The sequence below is a fragment of the Festucalex cinctus genome, chromosome 7 (genome assembly GCF_051991245.1).
Source record: "Festucalex cinctus isolate MCC-2025b chromosome 7, RoL_Fcin_1.0, whole genome shotgun sequence".
In the NCBI taxonomy this organism is placed as follows: domain Eukaryota; kingdom Metazoa; phylum Chordata; class Actinopteri; order Syngnathiformes; family Syngnathidae; genus Festucalex; species Festucalex cinctus.
In genome coordinates, this window is record NC_135417.1 from 11,054,481 (window position 1) to 11,081,466 (window position 26,986).

The following is a 26,986-nucleotide window of genomic DNA, read 5'->3' on the forward strand; positions in this document are numbered from 1 at the left end:
GAATGTTTTATGACGACAACAGTTTGACCTTGGAATGGAATTGATTACCACTGGGAAAAGTAATTTATGATGCAAAAACGTCAGAGGTTAAACAGCGTATCGCAATAGATAAAGTTCAACGTTTTTTTTTTGTTTAGTTTTTTTTTGTCTTAACTAATAAAGCTATCAGTTCATTGTCATTCAACTCAAATATCACAAATATCATTCAAAAGAAATGTCTCTTGGGATCTTGATCTTGGGTAATGCTCTGTTATCAACTTGGGTCCGCATGTGAAATAGTCATAACAATGTTCCAAACAAACACAGAAGCTAACCAGTACTGACAGTTTGTGAATCATCAAAAAAAAATTGGATTAAGCCATAAACAAAACATCCAACTGGAACTTCCCTTCACTCACTGCGCCTCACACGCACGCCTTCGCCAAAATACAAATCATTTCTGCGTTATATGAAAGGAAAGAAGGCACCATTACACAACAGGTGCTTTACCGGATTGGGACAGGGCGGGAAAAGCTGTTTAACAACGTCTCTATTATTTTATTATTGTTGGAGCAGATGTGTGGCAATTGTAGAGGCCAAATACACAAAGCAGTGAGGAGATGTGAGGGAGACGAAGGAAGGAGAAAAATGGCCATCAGTTAGTGAACCTGTAAAAATGTCTTTTTCACACTGCACTTAGCAGTGTGCCGCCGCCAGCAACAGCTGGTGGTGGTGCGTGTACAAGTGGGCCACCTTGGCTGCTGTGGTTGTATTAATTTCAGCGTCTAATTCACTAACGCCATCGCAAATAGACACATGTAGTTTGCGTGACGCAAATAACGTTTACGGAAAGCATGTATAAACCTGCCGCAACCTCGATCCCGAGATCATGACAGCAGTGCATGGTGTGGAGACGCATGGGGCACGTCCCTCTCTGGCTGATCGCCCAGAGAGGAGAGAGAGAGAGAGAGAGAGAGAGAGAGAGAGAGAGAGAGAGAGAGAGAGAGAGAGGGAAGGGGACATTTTTCTATGTTGGTTTAGGACACATGACATATAACCTGGGCGGGGAGGCATTTTACGATCATTTTTACGTGCCAGATGCATACTGTACGCCCACGCCAACCTCTGAAAATATATTTTTTTAAAAACGATCGCACCAATAATTTGTACTTTATGAATGAATGACGTCGTCGTCGTCCTCTCTGCTCTGCACGGCTTAATGGCGCTCTAAACGCTTACTCTCGGTCCAACCTCGCTTTCTGATAATGTCATCTTTCTCGCACTGTGTAAGCACATCCATCCATCCATCCATCCGTCCATCCATCCGCCTTTGTTTAAAAAAAAAAAATGTGTATGTGTGTGCAATGTGGATTGTTTGGAATGACACTGCAAAGTAAACATTTAAATAATTTTCATGTGCCATGTGATCGTATTATCTCATTATCTGATTTCCTAGCTGATGCTCAATTTTACCTGCTCAAGACTTACCTGGCGGGGCACGGCTGTGTGTTGCAAGGCATCATTCCGGCAGTTGGCCTCGATCTGGGATTACAGTATGATGTATTTACTTGAACTCGCATGTCTTTGTAACATGCTGGCTTGGTGTGCATCCGACCTGTGTGGGGAAAATGTTGTCATAATTATCATTCAAAGTATGACGGAAGAGTGCACAACATTTCGTACAAATGGAGAGTGAACAACTGAGTCAAAAAATACCTGCCTGGATCAAATTGATTACATTTCATTAAATGTGCAACGCAACAATAAAGCCCCATTTTGCACATGGTATTCCAACATAATTAATTGGCCTATACTCCAATCACACATCTGCCAGTATTTGGGTTGATTGATTTGATTTAGTCTGTAATTACTAATTACCCTTGTTTGTTTTTGGCCCGAATCAAGGTCAACTCTTAAAAGTCGTCTACACGCTTTATTAACTCATTTGCTCCCAATAACGTGTAAATACGTTTTTTTAAATGTTGTAAGTGTCCCAAAGACGTATTTATACGTTTTTTTTTGTTTTTTTTATGCTAGAGCATACAGAAGGCTTTGATGCAGCCTCTCAACTGCAAAGAACGCTTGCAGAAATGGTAGTTATTACACAAACGGCCAGCAGGTGGCAGCAGAGCAAAGGAGATCAACCAGGGCCATGTAGAAAAAAAGCTAAATGACTTATAATTTTAAATAGATTTGTGAAAACTGATGAAACTTAGCTCTCTTCTAATGCTAATTGCTGCAAAATGGAAACAGATAGAAACATACTTTTTTTTTCCTGATGAAAGAAGAGACTTTAATCTTTCTTTTGGTAGGTTCCATGCTTTTATAGCAATAGAACACAATATTCTGTGGGCCTTGCAAAATCTGTCAAAATCCAGTAAAACAGCCGGGAGCGAACGAGATTGATTCTGGGAAAATGGCGGCGATTGAATGAGTTAATAAGGCAAAGGCCCCAACCTGGTGGTCTCCCATCAGGACACGAAGATGTGGAGGTGAATGCGATGGACTCGAACAGACCAGAGTGAGGAAGTTCAACTTAACAGTATCAAGCAGGAGAAAATCTACACTTTGTTTTCATACTTTAAAACCAGCATTTTTTTCATAGAGACAACGTAGAATGAGGAAATGCACAGCAGCACACGTACACAACTTTGCACGCTGACCTGCGACCCTCAAATCATCAAGCTACCTCAGTGATTACAGAAGAGACTCAAACGTGTGTAGGTGTGGCATGTAATCAGTGGACCACTGTGGGACAAAAGTCATTGGTCAGAGCCATGCATGTGTGAGCTTGCTGGTCTGTGTTTGTGCGTGTCCGTGTAAATGGAGAGCAGCTAATGTCCCCTAAAAGGGAACAGGTGACTTCTCCAATTAACCTTCAAGGCCTTATTAGAGGCAGACAAGGGTGTCAGCTTTGTGAGTTTGTTCCTTCATCTACAAACTGCCTTTTTCATCTTTAGTTTGACACACATTACTTGGCTCAAGTCATTAAAGATGCTACATTCGATTTCATTAATGCAATGAGTAGATTTTATTGCATTGTGTCAATTGTTTTATTTTAGATTCAATATAAAGGTTAACGTTTGTGGAGAACGTTAATTTTCCCCTTCAAAATTCGAGTGAGGTGTTGGTTGTCAATATGTAATGTAAAAAAAAAAAAAAAAAAAAAAGAGTGTAAATGTACCTCCGGCACATGATGCTGAGCACTTGGAGCGAATGACGGCCCACGTGTAATTGTGTTTGATTTGACTCTTTGCTGCATCACTTTTCATCAGCGTATATTCCCAATGTATACCTGGGTTCAAACCTTGCAACAATATCTGAAAGAATGTAACATGGAAAGTGAAATGTAAGTGTGAATTAAGTAAAAAAAAAAAAAAAAAAAAAGTGCATAAGAACCTAGCTGAAATTTGCTGAACAAAAAAAGTCATAGATGTATTGGACCAATTTGTTACCTCGATAACCAGCGTCTCATTCGTGGGCCCGGTTGATATGAGGCTCTCTGCTCTGTTGTACGGTCTTTTATATTCAAAAATGGCTCCCGCGATGGGATGCCGACCTGGCCAGTCCACCGCCCAATGTCCATTCAGGTAATAATGCCTCTGAGTGTCCCTGATTGCCAAATAGGAACTTGATGTATTCAGTTCAACAACACGAATAGAACGAGCACCTGCTGGAATGGTGATTACGCCGTAGTACTCTGTGAGAAAGCGCAGTAAAAAATATGTCAGGATGGTGCAGACAAAGAGGGAAAATCGAGATTGACTGTCAATCACAATGAAAGGGCATTCAAGGATTAAATATATACGTATAAAACAGTGTATAAAAAGTACAGATGTAAAATGACAAACATGGTTAAGTGTTTATTTTGATTTTAGAAGATTAATTAAAAGTACTGTTTCCTATTGTAATGTTATGTTATATTTTCACAAATATGCAAATAGGCTGACATGCGCACCCCCTCTGGTCTAAACCCAGCATTACGATTAACATTGCATTTGTGGAATATGAATTTTTAAGCAGCAAAATCCACACGTTTTTACCCATCTCAGGGAGCGGCCATTTTTACCCTCTGCTGTCAATTAAAAATGACATCAGGACTTATATATGAATAGACTGTCAATAGGACCCTCACTACTATTACTGTCAAATTATTATTATTATTTTTTATTGTCAGTATCGTGAATGGTGACTCACAGAATTTAGATTTACATTTCGCAGCATTTTTTTTTTCTTCCTGATGGTCTTTGCTTTCATTTCATTGTTGATGGTTCTGACAACATCCATCCATCCATTTTCTTGACCGCTTTTCCTCACAAGGGTCGCTGGAGCCTATCCCAGCCAGCTTCGGGCAGTAGGCGGGGTACACACCCTGGACTGGTTGCCAGCCAATCGCAGGGCACACAGAGACCAACAAACCATTTAACCACCAATTAACCTGCCATGCATGTCTTTGGAATGTGGGAGGAGACCAGAGTACCCGGAGAAGACCCACGCGGGAACGGGGATAACATGCAAACCCCACCCAGGAAGGCCGGAGCCTGGACTCAAACTTGCGTCGTTCTGACAACACGATTGTTGACAAATCTTTGAGTAACACCTGGAGATATACTTTTTAAGAGAAAATTCTAAGATATATTTTAGCACTTTATGTAAATATAAATGTAGCCGCACTGCATATACGTAATATAATATATTAAACTCACTGGAAATGAACCACTACCCAATTGGCTCCTACAACTTAAAGGTACCAAACTGTAAAAAACAATTGCTTTAGCCACAAAATAATAAAATGCTGGCAGATTACATTTGAATATGAAAAGTTTTAAAAAGTTTATGTCTTAAAAAAAATAAAATAAAATAAAATAAAAAAATCAAACCATTTGATGCAAAAAAAAAAAAAAAAAAAGACCTACGGTTAGTATGATGTTGCTTTGTGTACTGGCCCTTGTAGGTCTTACAGCTGGAGTTGTCTCCTTTACATACTCCGCAAACATCAAGCGCTGCCGAGGACCCCAACACACGGTCACAGCCCGCTCTCTGTTGAGCAAAATCCTTTTTGTCATATTCATCCCTCATTATGTATTTGAGTTATTCAGTGCATTTAAATCAATAGCAAAATTGGAGAACTGTCTTGAGTTCAATTCCCTCCCATTGTTGTATTCAAAACGTGTCAACACATGATGATTATATTTGATTTGTCCTACTGTTATAAGATGAAACAAAGATTACCTCGCACAAGCCATCAATGCAGACGTTAGAGCTGTCCTGTGAGCAAAGTGTACCGTCCTTGACTTTGCTGGCCAGCGCAAAGAAGAAGTCGTAACCTTCGGCAAAGCAGTAAAGCTTGCATACATCTTGATCTGTGTGCAGAAGGATACATTCAACTTTTCACTTTTGACTACCGTTTCACGGAACAAGCCATCAGTTGTGAGGTCAAAACTTGTCTTCCAAGAAAGTCTTGGTCACGTGAAGATTATGGGGACACAAAGACGACTAGTAAAAAGCCAAATTGATTGATATTTGTCGCTGTACTGCCTTCTGGTGAAAGGGGAAAAAGCATGTTGATTAATATTAATAGTTACTTTGACGACATGTGATGCACATTTATGGTACAGAACGTAATTATTTGATTTTGAATAGGGATAGTGTTTGTACTGCCCTCTGGCGGAGAAAGTGATGTTTGCGCCTTTGTGTATTTTTGACCCTCGAGTGCTGCCGTAGTGCATTCTATTAGAAGCAAACGGCTACACGACTAAACCAGTGTTGAAGCTTAGAGAGTTTAATTTTAGCTCCATAAATATCTGTCTGTAAGTATATTAATCTGAGGAGTGTTAGCCTGTAATGTGTTATTGAATCGGACGTTTAAATTGTTTTTTAAGTTTCAATGTGACATAAGTTATAGGCGCTAGTTAGCGTAGCATTTCGATGGGAGCACCCATGTAAAGTAGCATTATGCTAACAGCTATTAACGATCCCGATTTGTAGGATTTGCAGCTACATTTAGTAAATGATGTGAATCTATATTGTTTCAAACTTTAAATAATGTGATTGTAGTGCACTTTTATTTTTTGTATGTTATAGTCTTACAGTTTCATCCAGTAAATTGCCAAAACGGCAAGAGGCTTCCCGGTCTTTATTGGAAAAGCTGTCCGCTATCTGTCCAGCTAGTTCTTAAACACTAGTCAAGACAGAATAGTCGCCTCTAGCGTAAAACTAAAATAGAATCTTACCGTCCACTCTTGTGTATGGTCTCCAGGTGTAGTGCCATCCTCTGAACAGTTTGCTGTTGAACTCGGCACATTGCTGTGTTCTGTAATCAACGGCGTTTTGGGGGCAGTCCTGAGTGTTGCACAGCTTGTACGACCGAGAGGAGCCTTCGCAGAACTTTCCTCCATAAGCCGGTCTGCAGCAGGAATCCAAATTCACATCATGAACTTGAATAGCATAAGATGAACACTTTCGTTGTCTAAATCAACACGAGTCTTCTGGCTCGCAGGTGTGTATCCCCACGCAAATTATCTTTCAGTTGCATCCTATGGAACACAACTGTTTTCTTGACTCTCCCTTCTCATGTTTCCTGCATTGAATCGCCACATTTCATCGCCTGAAAACATTAATCTCTCACCATTTTCTCGCCCACTAAGACCCTCTATCGCTGCCTATATCTGTCTTTTCTCCAACACTACATTCCACTCCTTTTACTCTCTACTTTAACCCGTCATTTGTCAGAATGTTGGCAAGGCCCGATAAAGAGGAGGCCTTAGATTTTGATAGAAGGCTCCATGGCTGAGTAGCTATGCAAATATTCCCAAGTGATTTATGAGCAAGGGGAGTATAAGTGAACAGATAAGCAACACACTGTGTGACACACACAGTAGCAAATAGTATCGACTGCAACCTTCAACTAATCTTAAAAAGCCAGAGGAAGCTAATGATAATTATATAACAGCAACTGCATACTGGTATGATTAGTTGCAATTCACAAATGATCTGATTGGTTGACTAATCGAGATTACAACCGGTGACTGGTAGTCCTGGGACTGCTGTCACACAAGATTTATTTCAAATGCAGACTATAAATTATACATTTTCCCCTTTGATGTAATCCCCTTGCAGTAAAAGGTACTTTCCCAGCCTTCTCTGCCACACCTTCATGCACCTGGCTGTCATCGCAGTCATCTTGTTATGATATCGTCCACGTCTTTAAAACCGGTTCCCTTAATGACCCCCTTGAGACTTGAGAAATAGAAAAAAAAAAAAATTCTACTGAGCCAGGTTGGATGAGCAGGGAGCTTGCTCCAACATGGCATTGTTCTTCTCGGAAAGGAACTGTTGGATGCTCAGTGCATTGTGAGCAGACTTGTTGTCATGGTGAAGCAGGCACGAGCTGGCCTGCCACAACTCTTGTTTCCTATCATGCACTGAATTAAGCAATTGTGGCAGGATGTATACTTGCTATAGTTGACAGTTTTACACTGAAGGGGAAAATCCATAGTTTGGAATTTTGGTTTGAAATATATGTTTGCAAAACCAGTCCTGAAACTTTTTTTTGACAAACCTCCAATGTACAAACCTAGCCTAAGCAGTTGCACGCTAGCAAATATATCTTTCTTTGTTATCTTTTTCAGTGACTGATTTTACTTCAGTCTTCAACTTCAGGTAATACTTTTTTTTTTTTTTTTTTGTGATGCTCTTGTTCACTGTTGTGGCAAGAGTGCGTTGTGTATTGCGTCATCACTACCTGGGGTTATTGCACTGCCTGTCCCGATAGATGACACCACTTTGGCAGGTTCGCGAGCAGACAGACCAAGCCGACCACTCTGACCATTGGCCGTGCTGGGGCCTTGGGCCTTCATCACCGTGTTTCACACACTGGCCCCTTCGACACCACTAGAAAAGATGATAAACGCATGATGAGGATGTATCAGGTGGACAAAGCATCATACACAGCTTTAAAAGCGGTCAAGCCATCAGTTCTTCAGTAAACATTTGAAACAAAACAGCTCCTTGCCACAAGAAATTGTGGAGAGGATAGGGAAGAAGAGAGAGGTAAGAAGAAGGAGAGAAAGCCCCCCCCAAACCTAAGCAGGTTGTGAACCAGGCACCTGCTGCTTACAGGGCACTCATGATAACCACTACACTATTCATTTTGTTAGGCTGAGCAGGGCAAAGCTTTTACTTGTAGTTTGCACAAGTGTCAGGCAGACCTGGGATTTTATGACAGCCAATTCTCCTTGCACTTTGCTATTGCAAATGTGAAGGATAATTGATTGCTTTGAATTCCTTTGGACAGAATATTTACTGATAAAGGCTGCTTTTGTCACTATTCCATGGAGGTCTCAGAAAAAGTGGGCGTGTGTTTAGTCTGTAGAGGCGGTGCAGGGGTGGGTCCGCACCTACTGACGTCAAAAAGTGACAACAGCTCGTTTTCTCAGTTTGGGAGGGGCTGGTGCTTGGAGAGCAGAATGACGTTGAATTTCTCACAGAGGGGCGAATGGAGGAAAACACCACTTCGGTCATGTTTTTGGCGAGGAATTCGCATTTTAATATGGCTAAAAGCTCCAAAAAGTTGATTTTTCACATTTCTGTCCCTTTAAGCTGAAAAGGGCGGTCAAAACATGGTTTAAGTTACGTAAAAAGGGTCAAGGCACTGTTTAGAATTAAACGAGGAAAGTGTTATGCTACGTATTCACTGTTTCTATCAGCAGTTGGATTAACTCATAATACAGTATGGGAAAATACCAAACAAGATATTCTTCAGACGTAATTCCCCATTAGAATTTATTCCAATTGATACTGATACTTTTAAAACAGCCAATGCTGGACACGATGCATTAATCAGTCAAAGCATGCATGACCATTTCCTTTTAGAATAAACATGTAACATTGAGTGCTACTTTGGGAGTCTTTTGTCTCCTAAACTGAAAACCCAGAGCCCTGTTTTATTTCAACACTTGTCACGGAGGCATTTAGTCTTGAGCTGAAAATGATCAAGCAGACAAGAGGTCAGGTCTCGCCGAAGGTCACAATTAACCACCACTCTCTGCTTTGTCACATGCGATCCATCCAGCCAGCCCAAGCACGGATAGTAGATGAGATGTCATGTGAATACTTTATTGACTGATGGATGTGCGAAAAATTTATAAATTGAACTTTGTGTAAAGGTGGCATCAGACGTTGCAGGAAACTGCCTATTGGGGTGATCCATGTTACTGTACAGCTGCCCCTGTTCTCGCCAGGTTTTCATGCCTTCACATAAATCCAAATTAGCAGGCTTTAAAAAAAAACAAAAAAAAACAAACAAAGTCTGCTGTGGTCTGACGAGTCTACATTCCAAATTCGGTTTGGAAATCCTGGACGTTCTGTCCTCCGGGCCAAAAAGAATTAGGATTTGTACATTTGCTCTACAGCACAATTGGAGAAGCTAAACATTTGCACAAGTGATTGCTCAAATGATTGAGGTAAAAAAAAAAAAAAAAAGTACAAATAAACATATAAACCCGCCTAACTGAGATGCTGAGCTTGAGTTGACTAATATTATAAGAATGTTGCATCACGCATACCATTTCAACTCTCACAAACATACGAAAACCAATGTTAAGTCACCATATCAGGCCCACAAGCAGAGCCTTCTGCTGCTGGCATGAACTTGGTCTCACACTTCCTCCCAATGCGATGGCACCAAAGAGCCTTGCAGATATCCTGAAAGAAAGAAAGAAGAAAGTGTTTTGGTTTAACCTCCAAATGTTAGAGGCCGGGCGGCACGGTGATGAGTGGTTAGCACGTCCGCCTCCCAGTTCTGAGGACTCGGGTTCGAGTCCAGGCTCCGGCCTTCTTGGGTGGAGTTTGCATGTTCTCCCCGTGCCTGCGTGGGTCCTCTCCGGGTACTCCGGTCTTCTCCCACATTCCAAAGACATGCAAGGCAGGTTAATTGGGCGCTCTCAATTGTTTGGTTGTTCGTCTCTGTGTGCCCCGCAACTGGCTGGCGACCAGTTCAGGGTGTACCCCACCTACTGCCCGAAGACAGCTGGGTTGGGCTCCAGCACCCCCGCGGCCCTTATGAGGTGTACGCGGTTTTAAGAAAATGGATGGATGGATGTTAGAAGCATGATGACGACCACCCCTAATTAATCACTCTAAAAAGCATCAGACGTGCTACGCTCAGAAATCCAGAGAAGGTACAACACCAAGGATGTGCAATGGTCAAAAGAACCTTTGCTGCCAGATGCCCTCAACCGGTTCTCTGCCCGTTTTCAGGAATCCAACGACGAGTGGCCAACGTTAGACACACAACACCACCCGATGACAAGTCTCTCAGCTTATCCCCAGCAGACGTGAGGAACCCTGCAAAGGATTAACCCTCGCTCCGCTGCAGGCCCTGATAATATCCCAGGGCGGGTACTGAAGGACCGACTGAGGTGCTAACAGATATTTTCAACACCTCACTCCAACACCAAGTGACAGATCCATCACTCTTGACAGTGCTTTGAGAAGTGCTTTGAGAAGCGGATGGAAAACTACATCAACCTGTGGAACTTAACCAGTACCAACAGGAAGACACGCTCCAACTGATGCTACCATCTTTTCAGTGATCCATTCAGCCCTCACCCACCTGGAAAGAAGGAAGTCCTACATCCAAACATCACACCCTGTTCCATCTTCTTCCCTCAGGCATGAGGCTAAGTAGCAAAGCAGGAACAGGACCAGAAGGCTAAGGAACAACTTCTTTCTGGAAGATTTTAGGGCTGAATCCAGAAAGAATCCGTTGATAGCGCCAAGTTTACATCAGCTTTCTATGGACGCTCTTTGTGTCAGTCAAGTTTCCATCAAGCTGCAAGGTTTGGTTACTTCGGATTCTGCATAGTCCCATATAGATGGGACTTTGCATACCAGACTATGTAGACCCATACCACTTTTTAGCCACTTTTGTTGGGGTACCGTACTAGTGGCACGAATGTTATATAGGTCACTGGATATTTGTGGCGCTATTTGTGGTTGATTGGTTGACAGAGAATTACATCATACATCGTATAGGGAACTGGGAAGAAAGAAATACTGTTTGTGGAAGAATGTACTCAGATTATGTTGATTATTTAGGAACCACATCTGCTCCATGTCACATAGAGTACTGTGAAGTCAGCTATTTAGGTAGCTGATGTAGCTGTCTGCTCACAAATACAAACCTGGACTCAACTGACCTGTACCGCTTTGTGGAACTGTAGCTTACCTCCACTTATCATCATCCACTAACCAGAAAGTAGCCAGCTAACTAGAAAATGGATGCACAAATGCAAATACAACACTGGTCTTGATAACAGTTTGGCGGAAGTACTCGACTAAGGAGTGACATACGAGTCATGCGATAAGGTTGAAATTACTTTGCACATCGTTTTATATGATTTGGCGAGAACAGAACAACACTGAAGTGAGATGGTCACTTTCAATGTATTTTCATTTGAACTGACGGTTACATATACAGAGAGAGAGAGAGAGAGAGAAAAGAGGAAATAATCATCTGCAATCACAAGAACAATAGGGCACAACTGCCAAACTCAATTCACATGATCTAGCGGTTGTGTTTCTCAGCAGTGGTCTTAAGGAGTCGGATGGGAGCGCTGCGTGCTTTCCCAGATCATGTTGCCAGAAAAACATTGCCTGCTACTTTTCAGCAATTCCATTCTCTTGCTATCTGAATGACTTGCCTCAGAGTTTGACAAGGCAGCACAGATGCTGACAGGCACCTCGGAGTCAGCGCCTTGCCCCAAAAGAGCTACCCCGGAGTCCATCATAAGGTCTATTTGTCCAGCTGTTTTGCTTTTTTAAGACTAGATTTTTTTTTTTTTTTGAAAATGGAAGAGAGACATAGTGGGAGTGAACAAATAGTGAATGGCAGTTAAGCTAAGCTATGGTATTCACTCCCTGGTGTTTTAGCAGCGCATGTGAGTATGCCCTTCCTGGTAATTATGTGATAGATCCCCTTTGGGACCTTGGGTATCATGTTTTCGACCATATCATGTGTAAATGTGTCTTGGTATGACAATAAAATTCCTTGACTCATTGATTTAATCATGAGATTTGATCTATTTTGATGTTTTTTTTTTTTTTTAGCTTCCTACTCTCTCAGCATAATTTTTAATTGCCTTCCAAAAATGGCAATACAGGATCTCACAGGCCAATAGACTGCAGCTGAGAGGCCGATTCTCGTCGTGTTTTGTGAGTGACAAATATCGAGACAGACCAATAAGATTTTTGCATCAGAGAGATTCTGGTCTCGACTGGAGCGCCTCAATGCCACCAGGTGCATGAGCGGAGAAAGTGACATCAGGCACAACTGAAGGTGGAATAGCAGAACAATCAGAGAGCACAAATAGTTTGCTGAAATAAGGCTTTAGGCGTTGCAAATGAAAACGTTTGGACACCCCTGCAGTAGACAAACAAGCGTTCGCAGTGACATTCAGACATTGGCTCAGTTTAGTATCCAACTGGGAGTTCTGAAAAGATGAAGCCTGCTCAGATGAGACGCGTAACGTTGGCGTAACTCAAAGGAGAACATGAAAACTCTAGAACCCAGAACATCTCAAATATAAGAATGATGTGCTATTAAAAAAAATATATATACCTTTTTAAAATTCAGGGTGCAGAGCTTGGCCTTCTCACCAAACTGCCATTTGCACTGCGTGTCTGCGTCATACAGCTCACCCGGCAGCTTCTCAGGGTAACGATACTCCTTCACGCCGCTGGGTTCATCTGATAGGCACAAAGCCTGGGCAGAGCTGGTGAAAAAGTCGAGGGTGAAATGGGTCATTGTCTGTTCTTCTTGCCTGCCGGGATTTGACATTACCATTGTAGTTTTTGTTATGTCCGTCCGTCCGTCCGTCCGTCCATCCAACCAATCATCCATCCAACCAATCATCCATCCATCCATCCATCCAATCATCCATCCATCCATCCATCCACCCATCCATCCATCCATCCATCCAATCATCCATCCATCCGTCCATCCAATCATCCGTGCAATCATCCATCCATCCACCCATCCATCCGTCCATCCATCCATCCATCCATCCATCCATTCATTTTCTGAATCGCTTGCTCCTCACAAGGGTCGCAGGGGGTGGTGCTGGAGCCTATCCCAGCTGGCTTCGGGTAGTAGGCGGGTATACACCCTGAACTGGTTGCCAGCCAATGACAGAGTTTTTGTTATGTTAAATGACCTCATTTTAGAGTTTAGTGTCTGACTGAGAGAAATTATTTTTGTTCACATAAAATCACCATGGAATATTGTAGATTAAACAGAAGAAAAACAAGTGAGCAAGAGCAAATCAGCAGCAGCATAATTGAATCAAACAAGGGTGATATGGACAAAAAATAAAATGATTTTTTTTTTTTAGTCATGATCATGATTTTAATCTATTTTAATCTAATAAACAAACAAACATTTGTTTAAAGGTTAAATTTATTCAAAAACAATTCCTGTGCAAAATGTTTAGACACTAACAATATAACAATGATTCAATGAATGTTTTAACAAATTTAATATTCATAGTACTTGTACTAAAATGGCACAATTGTAGTAGTAGTTGGTAAAACATGTCTTGTAAATCACTCAGTTAGCATTCCAATATAAAAATAAATGAACAGACAAACTCATTCAAAACAAAACAAAACAAAAAATTGCTACGTCACCAGTATTCGGACAAGTCGGGGATTTCCAGCATTAAGTGACGGCACCGATTCTCATGTGGAAAACTTACACACAGCAGTCTGGGGAATTCAGTTTAGAAGTAGGGTTCAAAGAGCACGAAAAGACAAAATATTTTAGAAAGGATTATTGCAGCGGCCGTATCGCTTTCGCATGGAAACCGAGTTTGTGTGCGCATAGATGCGAGTACGCGCACGTTTCTAGTGTGTTTTGCTTATCCTTCATTGTTCACATAATAAAGGTTGTGAGAAAGACACCACAGCATATACAGTATATAAAAACAAGCAAGGAAAGCTTGCTGGCAAGCAGGTCAAATGAGCACAGTCATATTCTACAGTCAAAGGCAGTTGCTACGTATTTACATACCACTTGATCCACTCGTGTATATTCCGAGTTTGTAAAGCACTAAAATATTAGTCACGTCACAAATATTATCTTTTTTTATAGGATGAAATATTAGTGGGATGCAGTGTTAACACAAACAAGCATTATCATATTTGTACAGGACACAATTTTTCTTGTATTTTTGAACAGGGCTAGATGGGGAGAATTTGATCATGCTCCACTGTAAATGTCAAACTTGGGAACAATTTTACTGATGCCCAACCACCAGTAGATTTTATATGAAATAAATCCAGTTTGAGAGTCCATAGGAGCAATGGCTGTATTTTGTGCAACCTACATTTTTCTACTGTTGATGATAAAATAACAGGACAAGTCAGAAAGGAGGGAGTCTATTCTGTCATTTGGTAGATTCTAGGGGTGTGAATTGCCTAGTACCTGACGATTCGATTCGTATCACGATTCATAGGTCCCGATTCGATTTGATACCGATTAATCCCGATACGAATTCATAAGTTGATTGTTGCGATTTTTTTTTTAACTCATATTTAGAAAATACTAAACCAGTGAACTTGTACATGTACATGTCTTTTTTACAATATTATGATCTTTTTTAAATATCGCCAACGCCCCCACAATATCGTGATATCGTATCGTTATGTTTGAATTTTGTTACATCCCTACTATCTGGTTTCAAACACATTTTCTCTCTCTCTCTCTCTCTCTCTCTCTCTCTCTCTCTCTCTCTCTCAAACTGGCACAGAAAGACACATACGCGCACATGCTCACGCACACGCGATGAATACTTGCTTGCTTGGCCGAGCAGGCTGCATGCGTGAAAAAGTTACTGCGCAAACATAACACCACACACGCAACTACAGCCTTTGTGGACACCCACTCTCATGCTAAGAATCAATTTAGTTGCAATAACAGCCATGTTTCACGTATTATTATTATTATTTTTTTTTTTTTTAATCAATGCTTTAGCAAATTAAAGAAGTCTTTCCACTAATCTTTGAACAATACTGCATTTCTAAGTGTAGTGTCATTTTTTTTTTTTTTTTCAATCTTATCCTTGACAAACGGTTCCAAGTGGACATTGTAATTTACTCATTGTTAAGCCCTTGTAGTGGGTATGTTCATATTATATCACTTTCCATGCACAATTTTGACATGGCGTAAGTTATGTGTTATATTAATTCTCTCGTTGTCATTAACTCATTCACTCGCCGCCATTTTCACATTTTGCAATCCCGTTCGCTCCCGGCTGTTTTACTCGATTTTGACTGATTTTGCAAGGCCCACAGAATATTGTGTTTTATGGCTATAAAAACATGGAACCTACCAAAAGAAAGATTAAAGTCTCTCTTCTTTCATCAGGAAAAAAAAAAAAGTATGTTTCTACCTGTTTCCGTTTTGCAGCAATTAGCATTAGAAGAGAGCTAAGTTTCATCAGTTTTCACAAATCTATTCAAAATTGTAAGTAATTTAGCTTTTTCTCTAGATGGCCCTGGTTGATCTCCTTTGCTCTGCTGCCACCTGCTGGCCGTTTGTGTAATAACTAACATTTCTGCAACCGTTCTTTGCAGTTGAGAGGCTGCATCAAAGCCTTCTGTATGCCCTAGCATAAAAAACAACAACAAAAAAACGTATAGATACGTCTTTGGGACACTTATAACATTAAAAAAACAACAACGTATTTACACGTCATTGGGAGCAAATGAGTTAAACGCACTAAAAATATATAGCAGTAATCGTAATATGATTTTTTCTTACTTGAGAAAACGGCTGAGGTACTGACGGCTGCATGCAGACCACGAGAAGATACCGTTGTGGCCCGCTAACGTGGGAGACATGATATTTCCTTCCGACTTCTTACAAATGTTTCCTTCACCGTCATGGACCATTCCGAAACTGAAGAATTCATTAGAAACAAAACACATTTGTATAACAGAAGAAAACAATCCTGTTTGTCATCATGGCCGAGTTGGAAATCCTTACTTATGTCCAGATTCATGGGCGATGGTGAACGCCAATCCTAGACCTGTGTCCTCATTAATGGTGCAGCTCCGGTACTTGCTGCACATTCCACTTATTGGGGCAAAACCTGAGAAAAAAAAAAAAAAAAGTCAGACGGTTACAAATTACAACTCAAAATTGCAGTTCCCTTCAATATGTGATTGCTGAAAAAGGCTGCCATCGAATAAAAAAAAAAAAATAGTGTTGTCAAAGTTAAAGCGTTAACTAATTAATTAATCGCATTAATCATTGTATTACCACAGATTAATCACACTATTAATTTTGACCGCAGATGATCCTTTTTAGCTGACAGCGGATGGTTACGTGAAAGGTAGCTATTGGAATTTGAGCAATAAACATAACTACATGTATTAAATTAAAACATTTAATAAATGTTTACATATGCCATAGGTCATTTTTTCCCCATTTTAAATTATGCCAATAATGAATTGATTAGAAAGAGCAGGATGAGTGTGTGCAGTGAATATACATTTTTGAAGAGGTCTTCATAACATTAAATGTTGAAAAAATTAACACAATAACACTTCAAATTTAGCGGGCAAAATATGTTGGGGAAAAAAAGCATTTTTAAGTCAGTGAGTAATCATGATTAATCGAAATTCTAAGATGTGATTAATCTGATTAAAAAATTTAATCATTTGACAGCTCTAAAAAAATAAATAAAAATGAAATGAAATAATAGAATTATTGCAGAATAATTGACCAGATCTTGACCTGCTTTTTCTCCCAATACGAAGGACAATATTGTGGTTGGATTGTCAATCATTACCGCAAACAAAATGTTTTGTTCGACACAACTAACTCAAGACTCATTGTCTTACATTGTTGCCTCATATTCATATATTTAATAATACAGCAAAGAAATGTCCTGTGGTCTAAGCAAAAACAACAATAAGCGTAATTAATGTGAAACTACTGATTGCTGAACAAACATGTTTTATTATGCACAAGTTTTTTTCCAACATCTGTTTTTGTTGTGTCACACTGTGTGACACAGGGCAGGGACGTCTTCCCAGGCAGAGAGAATTAAAATGGATGAAAGCTTGCGGCGAAGGAGCGTGCAATAAATGATGAGGAGAGTTAAAACAACTTATCCCGACATATTTTCAGTTTCACTCTATGGGTGATTATTTTGAACTCACAAGTTACATGCATATTTTTAAGGAGTTACGACGGCAGTGTCAAAGATGTACCCAGAGTGTCGCATGGTTCATTCTTCCACGAGCAGATGTCAAGTCCCGTGAGTAGGATGGCGTGGTCATGGCGTTGACCCTCGAGGCCTCCGAGAGTGGACTGCCACTGGCAGAAACTGTTCAGTGTATGGTCTGCGTGGTGACTGATCACCAAGCCATCCTGGGACGCAAGGGTTAATCATTGCACTTCATCAAGATATCAAGAGAAATATTTGGAATAGTAGAAAAAAAAGAAAAGAAAAATACTTGTATTTGGCTTCATTTTCATGCAGCATCTTCAGTGATACAACGATAGAAGTGTTACTGTCCAGTTTTGCTTGACATGGTTTGAGTATTTATTTATAAATATTAGAACTAAAATATTGGACTGTATTTTGTTTGTGGTGGATTGGGATTTGGCTGGCCCGCAAGTAGCAAAAATCACCGTATATTTGGAAATGCATAGGAATTATTTATTTATTTTAATTTAATTATTTAATTATCTATTCATTTATGTATTTATTTATTTATTTATTTATTAAAAGTGTTTTCCACAAAAAATGGGGATGAATGAAAAAAATAAAAAAATATTAAAAAATCTTTCCATATATTGATTTTTATTTTTTTTTTAAATCCACAAATATGCAATGAGTTTCTAGAGGTCCATATTTGAAATATCCCTTAGTAGTACAGACGGTGTTAATGAGAACACTGCATTACACTGGCCAACAATTCAATTATTTATTTTTATTTTTTGGTATGCCAAATATATTTTAATGGTTTCTTGGTAATTTTGGGCTGATGAGCCCAAAAATGGCGATTCTTTGAATTAGCTCTAGTTTTTGAGATAGAGATTTTTTGACAATTAATCGATTGAATTAATGTGCTTTAACAGTTTATGAAATGTACTTTGATCGTTACTAAAAGCAGTTTTTGTGCTTTAACGTCACCTGTTTTTGTTTCGTTTCTGTTTGCTACTATTATTTCCCAGTTTTCAGAATTTTTGCTTGATTTTCACTTGAGACATGATTTGCATATTGAAGGCTCTCCTACGGTAACGATTAGCATCTTTCACAATATTATAATGTGTGGACATGGTTGGAATGACAGATACGAAAAAGTTGTAGCATTAAGAGAATACGTCATAAAGTTAACTATTAATAGTACTTTTTAAAAACAAAATATGGAATATCAATAACTAGAGCCTGTCCAGAAAAAAAACCCTAAACTGTTATTATCAGATTCAGCGATATTAAAATACATCTAAGACAACTGTAAGTTTCTAACCACCAAAATGTTTGTTGACCAGTGTGATCTTTTTTTTCCCTTTCTTCTTTTTTGACATTCTGCATTAGGAACGGAATGTTGTGGGTAGTATGTGTATATTGTATTGTTTTTGTTGCATTTAATAATAATAATAATAATAATAATAAGTTCTTATTATTATTTCATTTTTTTTTTAATACCAGAGTAAAGTCAGCTCTTGGAAGAAGACAGCACTCTAAACATGAAATCTGATTACTTGAAACAAACAAACAAACAAACAAACAAACAAAAACAACTCTTAAACGCAACTGGTGAGAAGGTGAAACCAACACATACTTGATGTGATATACGCTACATATACCGGTCGTTATGGAAAAGTAAAAAAAAAAAAAAAAAAAAATCCTCAACATATTCTCACCTGCTCTTCATCAAGTAGCACAAGTCCCACTATAACGATATTGATGCTTCCTCCTATGGTACCATCTTTGAAGAGGCTTGACACCTACACGTGACATAAGATACTGTCAACAGAGACTCTGGCACCTCCTTATCAATTATAAGCCATACGTACATGACTACAGAAAAAAAATGCATCATTTGACGTCTTTTTCCGTCAATGGCAGTGAATGAGTTAAACATGGAAAAAAAAAATCAATGAAGCAATTATAAATTGGTGATATCATGTGCAGTTACTTATTGAAAACTGCTAACAGTCACAATTACGGCAAATAGTGACCCCTGCGTGCCACTATAATAGATATATTGTATTTAATCAGGTTAAGTAAATACCACAGGTACATGTCACTCTGCGTTTTTGTAATCTTGGACGTCACATTCCTTCCTTATGTTCTTGATGTTTGGGTTTTGTTTTTTTTCCTGCACTGACACATGTCTTGACTCAAGGCTGTGTTTTGTTACCAAATTGAAGCAAACCCCCCCCCCCCAAAAAAAACTCTGAGGTCAAAGAGACAATCAGAACCACTTTACTTAAAATTGAGCTATTGTCAAAATCGAAAACCACTACAATGAATCACTTTGTTTTCATTTTCACGTAATAGTTGAAGCGTATTATGAGACGAATTGGGGATTTCCATGTATGTAAATGCATGTAAAGATGGTTAAAAAAAACAAACAAACGTGTTTACATGAAATCATATTTTGACTTGGCTCTACAGCCAAAAGTACAGGATGCAATATTGTGTATGTACGTTTAACAAATGGAGGTTGAATACGTAGCTGTACATACTTTGATTTTCTATGAATGCCAGATTTTTAGAAACCCATGGGAGCTGTGTGGTCAGGGTCTCTTTTTTTTATTTTTTATTTTTTTATTTTTGTGAAACTCCGTACTGCATTCCAGTGACATGGATTGACTTGACTGTGTTTGGACATGGGAACCCTGTTTACAAAACAGATGGATTGTCTTTAGATTTGTCAGACAGTCATTAAGAACCCGAATGAGCGTGACAGAATTTATTTATTTTTTCTCAGATCAGTTGGGAGTGACACTGAGCTGCGCAACCATGAGCTCACTTCAATATCAATGTTTTCAGATGGGTTCTCTCTGATAAATCAGAATGGCGGGCACTTAACCCCAATTTAAAGCCCCAGTGTGTAGCTCACGACCGCCATCTATCGGTCAAACAAGATAATGCAATGATTTTAAGCACACGAACTACGGCGTCTCAGAGAGACCCTACTTCAACAGCCTACCACCAATTTCACCGGAACAGAACGCAAACAACTTCTGGTATCCCTCGAGTGATGACGTAAGTGAATTGCATTTGTTAGACATACTGTACAGACCCCTAATATTTGTGATTTAGTCATTTAATTTCAGAATTAATATTTTTGTCGGCATTGTTAGGAAATACTGTACGTCAGCTAATGATAATGGCTAGCTATGTTCATATTTGTTAGTGCAACTAAACTATGCAACAGAGAACACACAGTTATGTTATATGTTTTATAGACATGTGGACCATCTCAAAGAGGGCGAGGGAGACGAGGAAGAGAACGCGGAAGTGAACGCGGTGTCTCGTAACGTACAATTATGTCATCATGGAAAAATAATTCCATTCGAGCATGCATGTGAATGGCTCAAAACATACCTTTGCTTGGAATATGTGGTATTTAGATTACATCGTTTGCTGATATGTTTAGTATATCGTACAAAAATAATGGTGTTAACTGAACTACACAGATGCAACTCAGACTCGTAAACCCCCCCGTGTCTTGTTGCTACTAACCACTCAGAAAAGTGCTGCTTACAAAAACATTTGAAACCCTTTACTCAGATATCGATTTGTCACCATGTTGAACAATTTTACCTAATAAATATCACTAAGCAACTTAATTAGTTTTGATTGAAGATACAACAGCTTCCTTGTACTTCGATGTGCAGGAATTTACATGGCTTTCACAAATAGTCTTGCTCATATAATAATGTACTTCATTGGCTCAGTGACTTTCAGTTCATTGTTTGGTACCTCATCTGACATACAATTGTTACCTTCTTGCAGAGACTCGTACAGGAAATGACCATGGAGGAACATGAAGATATCCAAGTCCAGCTGATAGACTGACACCAAGAAATACTTTTTGACACATTGCTGACACATCAGCACCACCATGATTTCCTGTACCTGGATCCCACATCAGCACCACCATGATTTCCTGTACCTGGATCCCAGACTGCAGCACCTTGGTGACTTGTGGCAAATAAGTGACACTTTCCCAGATCCTCGAGGACAATACAAAGGTTTTTTACCTGGCATATAATTAGTCCATGTCTGACACTTGTTGTAGTTTGTATAACTTGTATATTGTTGTTGTGTGTTAATTTGTACATTTTGAATAACTAAAAAATACTATTTCCTTTGGCGTCAACATGCAGTGTTCATTCGACACCTAACCTAACACTATTTTACATGACTAGAAATGTAAAACATCAAAAGCCTGGAGAATTATTATAAATGCTTGCAATGACAAGCAATTCTTCATTGGCCAATGAATGTAAGGTACAGTACATGAAAATGAATAAATAAAATAAAGTAAAATAAAAGTCTACATGAAATGAACATATTAACTAAAACAAAAAAAAATGCTGTTATAATATAATGAGCGACATGAATTGCAGTTGATCCAGAAATTTACCAATACGCTGTGCATTTCAATATATGGAAAATAGACATACAGGTTTGGGCCAAAGGTAGTGTTACAGAGCCGGTATGTGTTGTACACAGCTAAAATATCTGATTAACTCAATACCATGATGTTTTTTTTGTGTGTGTGTGTGTGTGTGTGTGCTGACATTGTCCCCCATTAACATTGCAACATTCCTCAAACTCTCCCGAACACATAGTATGATCTGTAACACTACTTTTCGCCTACTCTATGATGTTATTGGGGCAAAATCAAGGAAGGCTTGTCCATTGATTGTGTGAACAGACTGCAGTAAAAATGAAGTCACTTCAATGTTTGCTGGTTTTATTAAGTTTGACATGCTCCTTGACTGCACAAGTACATGTTATGGAGTGAGGGCATGTTCCCACCAACGATGATATCATATTCTTCAAAGGCTTGCTGAGGAAAGTGAGGGAGGAGTCACTCCATGGCTTCAGACACCTGGTCAGCAGGTCCTGTGTAAAACAAGTGGTGCTTGTACATGTGACCATTCCGTATTGCTTCACACAAAAAGTTAATGTAGTGTGCAATGCCGTCCATATGTAAATGACATACCAAGACGTCGGCTGACTTCAGTTTGTTGCAGCTCAGATATGGTAGGTAGAGATACTGGTGGTACAACACCGAAGCCTTCTGGGGTCCTCCATTCAAGTGTCCTCATTTGGGACATTCCAATTTGGCTGCTGAGGAAAGTGAGGGAGGAGTCACTCCATGGCTTCAGACACCTGGTCAGCAGGTCCTGTGTAAAACAAGTGGTGCTTGTACATGTGACCATTCCGTATTGCTTCACACAAAAAGTTCATGTAGTGTGCAATGCCGTCCATATGTAAATGACATACCAAGACGTCGGCTGACTTCAGTTTGTTGCAGCTCAGATATGGTAGGTGGAGATACTGGTGGTACAACACCGAAGCCTTCTGGGGTCCTCCATTCAAGTGTCCTCATTCGGGGCATTCCAATTTGGCTGCTGACTCTCCCCTTGATATTTTTTTTTCTTGCAGGTCGGTGATGTATTTAAACGGTGCATGAATGCTTGTATACATCAGAATATGGTTCTGGAACCCCTCAAGTTTGGCTGTTGATCTAGTGTGACACAAACAAAAACACAATTATAAAATAAAATAGAATAATTGATGATACTACTATATGTCACCAACTTTCCAACAAAGCCCCCAAAATAGAGGTAAGATCTTTAGTTTTTGGGCCCAAAACATTGTATTAGCTAGATAAAAGTAACTTGACTGCATACTGCATAGAATATGCAAAGGCTGCTTGCTTGTCGAATTTCCGTGGAAAACGTGGCAGCCTGTAAATTCTTGTGCACCCAATTACACAATGGACCAGTACACACTTGAGTGAGAGAGTTCAGACTCTAGCAGTGCTTACGGTACAGCCAGCATTTAAGTCCAGAAAGTTATTCCCTGCCGAAAATTAATTTCGAGAACACTATTTTCACCAACCACAACGAAAATAATTTTCAACTCCTCCACTAATACAGTATGCTTTAGATTCTCCATTGAAGTTATGGGCAAATATACCTCCGAAATCACAGTTACATTACATTACACAATAACTTGCGCATTTACTCTAAATATAACGTGCCAGCGGGAATCTTTTTTTTTTTCAAAGCAAGTAGCTACATAACGAAATCGTTCGAGTGGTGCGGAGTTGCTAATCAACAGCTACAGTGATCGTAAAACAAAGGTACGAACATCGTATTAATTAGTACAGTGTATACTTTTTCTCTCGCTCTCAAAACGTAAACACAAATGTACTCTTACTTACCGGTCAAGTAGAAAGCAGTCGAAGGCACCGGCACGTCCCAAACCTAGTCTGTTCCTCATTTCTCTCCATCTGGCAAATGCGGCTACAATATAAACTCTTGTTTTGTCGCGCTGAAATAAAATAAATTCCCAAAGTAAGTCTGATGCTTGATAATGCTCTCTTCGGGGACCGGAAACTCTTCTTCTTCGTGGAAATGCGGTCGCCATACAAACCGGAAGTGCGTTCCAAAAACGCGTTAAGAAATGGAGCGCTGAAATTTGTGTTTGACGGCACCCGTAGCAGAAAGATGGCGGCGAAACATGGCGGACACTAGAAGTCGCGGCTCGGACATGTAAGATAATTTGCGATTTCTAGACTAACCCTTATATTTAAAAAAAAGTACGTTTATGCGATACAACATATCTTTTTACATACTACTAACACAAACAATTGTTTTTTTTTTCCGAATGATTTATTGTTTCACCACTAGATGCCACTGTATAATACTGAGTGTACCTTTAAAGACAGCGTAAGAGAAAGTGTCACTTTGGCCCAAGCAATAAAACAAACAAGCATGCATGAGACTTTTTCTATATACCATTTTTTGTCATTGCAGCTCTAGTTATTAATGGGGTTTGAATGGGAATGCGGCATAACGTGATAACAAAGTCTCATCTCACCATATTGAGCACAGTAAGAACATATGTAGTAATGTTCTCATGGCCATGGTTGTCCATCATCTTTCTGTCGACTACCACCAGCGTCTCAACATTGAGCTTTCGATTGTTTTGGTTCTTGACGATGATTGCCCTTTTGCTCCTGGGAATGAACTTGTACTCATCTGGAAGCAGGGAGAGATGCTCTGTTGGAGGTTTTGGCATGTCTGGGCAGAAGAAATATTGAGAGAATACAAAAAAGAAAAATCATTAGGAAATTGGAAAGCAATTGGAACTTCGTCGTTAACAAAAAGCAGCTGCAAAAGAAGTTGTAAAAGTAATGCTGCTGCTAGCAAGCTATACAAATCTTACCCCGCATTCCTTCACTCTCAGTACAACTGCATCAGTTATCTTCAAACCGGAGCCTTTTTGACATTTGTCCCGAAAATCTCTTCCTTGATTCCAATTATTGTAATTGTGAATGAACACTTTCTGGCTAGAACGTTTGCTTATGTAGACAGGTGATCGGCCAATATAGGTTTGTGGCTAAAACACAGCGCAGGCGTTCACTGAAGTCATCCTCAGGGAATGAAAACATGGCAGCTGGAGCGCTGCGGGTTAATGGTGGTGGTACCAGTTCAGACCTCCATGACACGGCTAATGTTGGGTTCATGAAGTCGTTAGTTGAACCGAAGCATTGATCATGGTGTAAAGTGAAAATACTGTACTGTATGTGTGTTTGTGTTTCACAGGTCATGTCAACCAAAGTGAACATTTTGTCCAAAGTGTTATCACAGCTTGGTCATCATTTTCCCATGAATTACCTCAAGCACAGTAAGATAACACTCACACTTTTGAAGAAGATTTAGTTTTTGACCAATGTATGTTTTCATCAGAACGCTTCACTTACAAAGACACATTTAAATGTCATGGCTGATTGATCTGCGAGGCTTCCTTCAGCTCAAGAACATTATCAAACTCCGCCCTTCCCTCGCTCTACCTGACGCTGAGAAACTATTTGACGCCTTCATCTTCTCAAGGTTCGACTGTTGCAACTCGGTTTTTTTGGGGGGGGTATCAAGCAAGATCCTGCAAAAACTCCTGCACATAACAAATTGTGCTGCCAGGATCCTGACAAAGAGTTGTAAATACGACCATATCACACCAATTCTCTGGACTCTAGAGTCGGCCATCTCACAATGGCGCAAAAAATAAATAAAAAAATTGCATTCTATCTGCGCTAGTCAATGAAAATATTAAGACCGAAAACCCCACGCATGCGCGAACCGTTTGACTGTGCTTTTGGGCCCTGAATCTTCTCGTGGGTTTTTCTTCACGTGGGCCAGAATCCTCCCATATTCCTGAAGTGCGCATCGTCGGGTTAATTGAAGACTCGAAATTGTTCGTAGGTGTAGAATGTGCGTATGAATGGTTGTTTGTTCGCTGTGATTGATTGGCGGCCGGGCGAAGGTTTACCCTGCATCTCAAACCAAATAGCAGCTGAAGCAGGCGCTGACTCGCCCGTGAATCTAATCTAATGAGGAAAAAGTAGTACAGAAAATGGATGGGTGGAAGTTTAAGAACTCTCTTTTGAAGCCCATTGTTCCTTCATCTCTAAAAGGGCCTTTTTGTGTTTCTACATGTTACTGCTATTAACTCATTCACTCGCCGCCATTTTCACATTTCGCAGTCCCGTTCGCTCCCGGCTGTTTAACTGGATTTTGACTGATTTTGCAAGGCCCACAGAATATTGTGTTCAATTGCTATAAAGGCATGGAACCCATCAAAAGAAAGATTAAAGTCTCTTCTTTCATCAGGACAAAAAAAAAGTATGTTTCTATCTGTTTCAGTTTTGCAGCAATTAGCGTTAGAAGAGAGCTAAGTTTCATCAGTTTTCACAAATCTATTTCAAATTGTAAGTAATTGAGCTTTTTTTCTAGATGGCCCTGGTTGATCTCCTTTGCTCTGCTGCCACCTGCTGGCCGTTTGTGTAATAACTACCATTTCTGCAACCGTTCTTTGCAGTTGAGAGGCTGCATCAAAGCCTTCTGTATGCTCTAGCATAAAAAAAAAACAAGCAAAAAAAAAGCGTATAAATACGTCTTTGGGACACTTACAACATTAAAAAAAACTTATTTACACGTTATTGGGAGCAAATGAGTTAATAACTGAGTACTATTTTCACTCTTTTTTTTTTTTTTTTTTGACACAAAAGAATGAGAAGTTTCCCTTACATACATTTCTTCCGTCTTCCGCAAAAGTGTTGCCTCTGCTTCTCCTCGTAGTCATCGTCTTGTCGAAGGTTGCCGTAATAATAATTCCTTCTTCTGTGACGCTTCTTCGGATCATCACGTCTGTTACGGTTGCTCGGATGATCAGTTTGCTGGTCTTGCTCATCATCAGTCTTTGATTCGGTTTGCCTTCTCTTGTGAGAAACCGAATCTGGTGATCTCTTCTGAAACGTTGGCGGGGGATGACCTCTTTCGCTGTCACTCTTGTAGAGGATGTGCGGCTGGTGATGGGAAGGCGCTGTGAAGTTCTCGTTCCGAGCAAAGTGGCGGGGCACCGGCCTCAAGAAGTAGTCTGCGTCGTGAGTGCGGATCAAACCTGACTGGAGACAAGATGCAGAGTACCGTTATCCGAAATGTGTTGAATTTAATCACAACCGCAATGATTAAACATATTGTCATCAAAATGTTAAGGGCAACTATGCATTTATAGCAGGGGTGTCCAAACTACGGCCCGGGGGCCATTTGCGGCCCGCCATCCATTTTTTTAGTGGCCCGTGACATATGCTAAAAATGGCATTTGACTCAGTTCAAATACAACAAAAACAAAAATGTCAAAGTAAGAAGGGAGGGTGTCGAAAAACACAG

General features: G+C 39.9%; 1 protein-coding gene and 2 long non-coding RNA genes across 14 annotated transcripts in view; 1 reads left to right on the plus strand and 2 right to left on the minus strand.

Moving 5' to 3' along the window:
- adamts16 (ADAM metallopeptidase with thrombospondin type 1 motif, 16) overlaps nt 1-26,986 on the minus strand; it is a 129,048-nt gene that overhangs the window by 6,849 nt on the left and 95,213 nt on the right. For 10 of the 11 annotated variants that reach the window (XM_077527450.1, XM_077527449.1, XM_077527446.1 and 7 more), the window contains 15 exons: nt 26,349-26,721; nt 24,135-24,337; nt 18,923-19,006; nt 17,260-17,419; nt 16,028-16,133; nt 15,803-15,940; nt 12,602-12,755; nt 9,589-9,684; nt 7,724-7,872; nt 6,213-6,385; nt 5,212-5,342; nt 4,896-5,019; nt 3,435-3,679; nt 3,164-3,299; nt 1,468-1,594 (listed from right to left, as the gene is read on the minus strand). In XM_077527450.1, coding sequence (XP_077383576.1) covers nt 1,468-1,594; nt 3,164-3,299; nt 3,435-3,679; nt 4,896-5,019; nt 5,212-5,342; nt 6,213-6,385; nt 7,724-7,872; nt 9,589-9,684; nt 12,602-12,755; nt 15,803-15,940; nt 16,028-16,133; nt 17,260-17,419; nt 18,923-19,006; nt 24,135-24,337; nt 26,349-26,721 — 2,399 coding nt within the window. The remainder of the gene's footprint in view (nt 1-1,467; nt 1,595-3,163; nt 3,300-3,434; nt 3,680-4,895; nt 5,020-5,211; nt 5,343-6,212; nt 6,386-7,723; nt 7,873-9,588; nt 9,685-12,601; nt 12,756-15,802; nt 15,941-16,027; nt 16,134-17,259; nt 17,420-18,922; nt 19,007-24,134; nt 24,338-26,348; nt 26,722-26,986) is intronic. The other variant, XM_077527453.1, reaches the window with a different exon arrangement.
- Nucleotides 5,717-7,666, plus strand: LOC144022554 (uncharacterized). Its single transcript, XR_013284359.1, has 3 exons — nt 5,717-5,789; nt 6,239-6,478; nt 7,611-7,666. It is a non-coding gene; the product is annotated as an uncharacterized LOC144022554 (long non-coding RNA).
- LOC144022537 (uncharacterized) lies at nt 21,767-23,781 on the minus strand. 2 transcript variants are annotated; one of them, XR_013284356.1, is made up of 4 exons: nt 23,476-23,781; nt 22,530-22,773; nt 22,246-22,429; nt 21,767-22,145 (listed from the first exon to the last, which is right to left on the minus strand). It is a non-coding gene; the product is annotated as an uncharacterized LOC144022537 (long non-coding RNA). The 2 variants fall into 2 exon arrangements; XR_013284355.1 differs by having other exon boundaries at nt 22,530-23,781.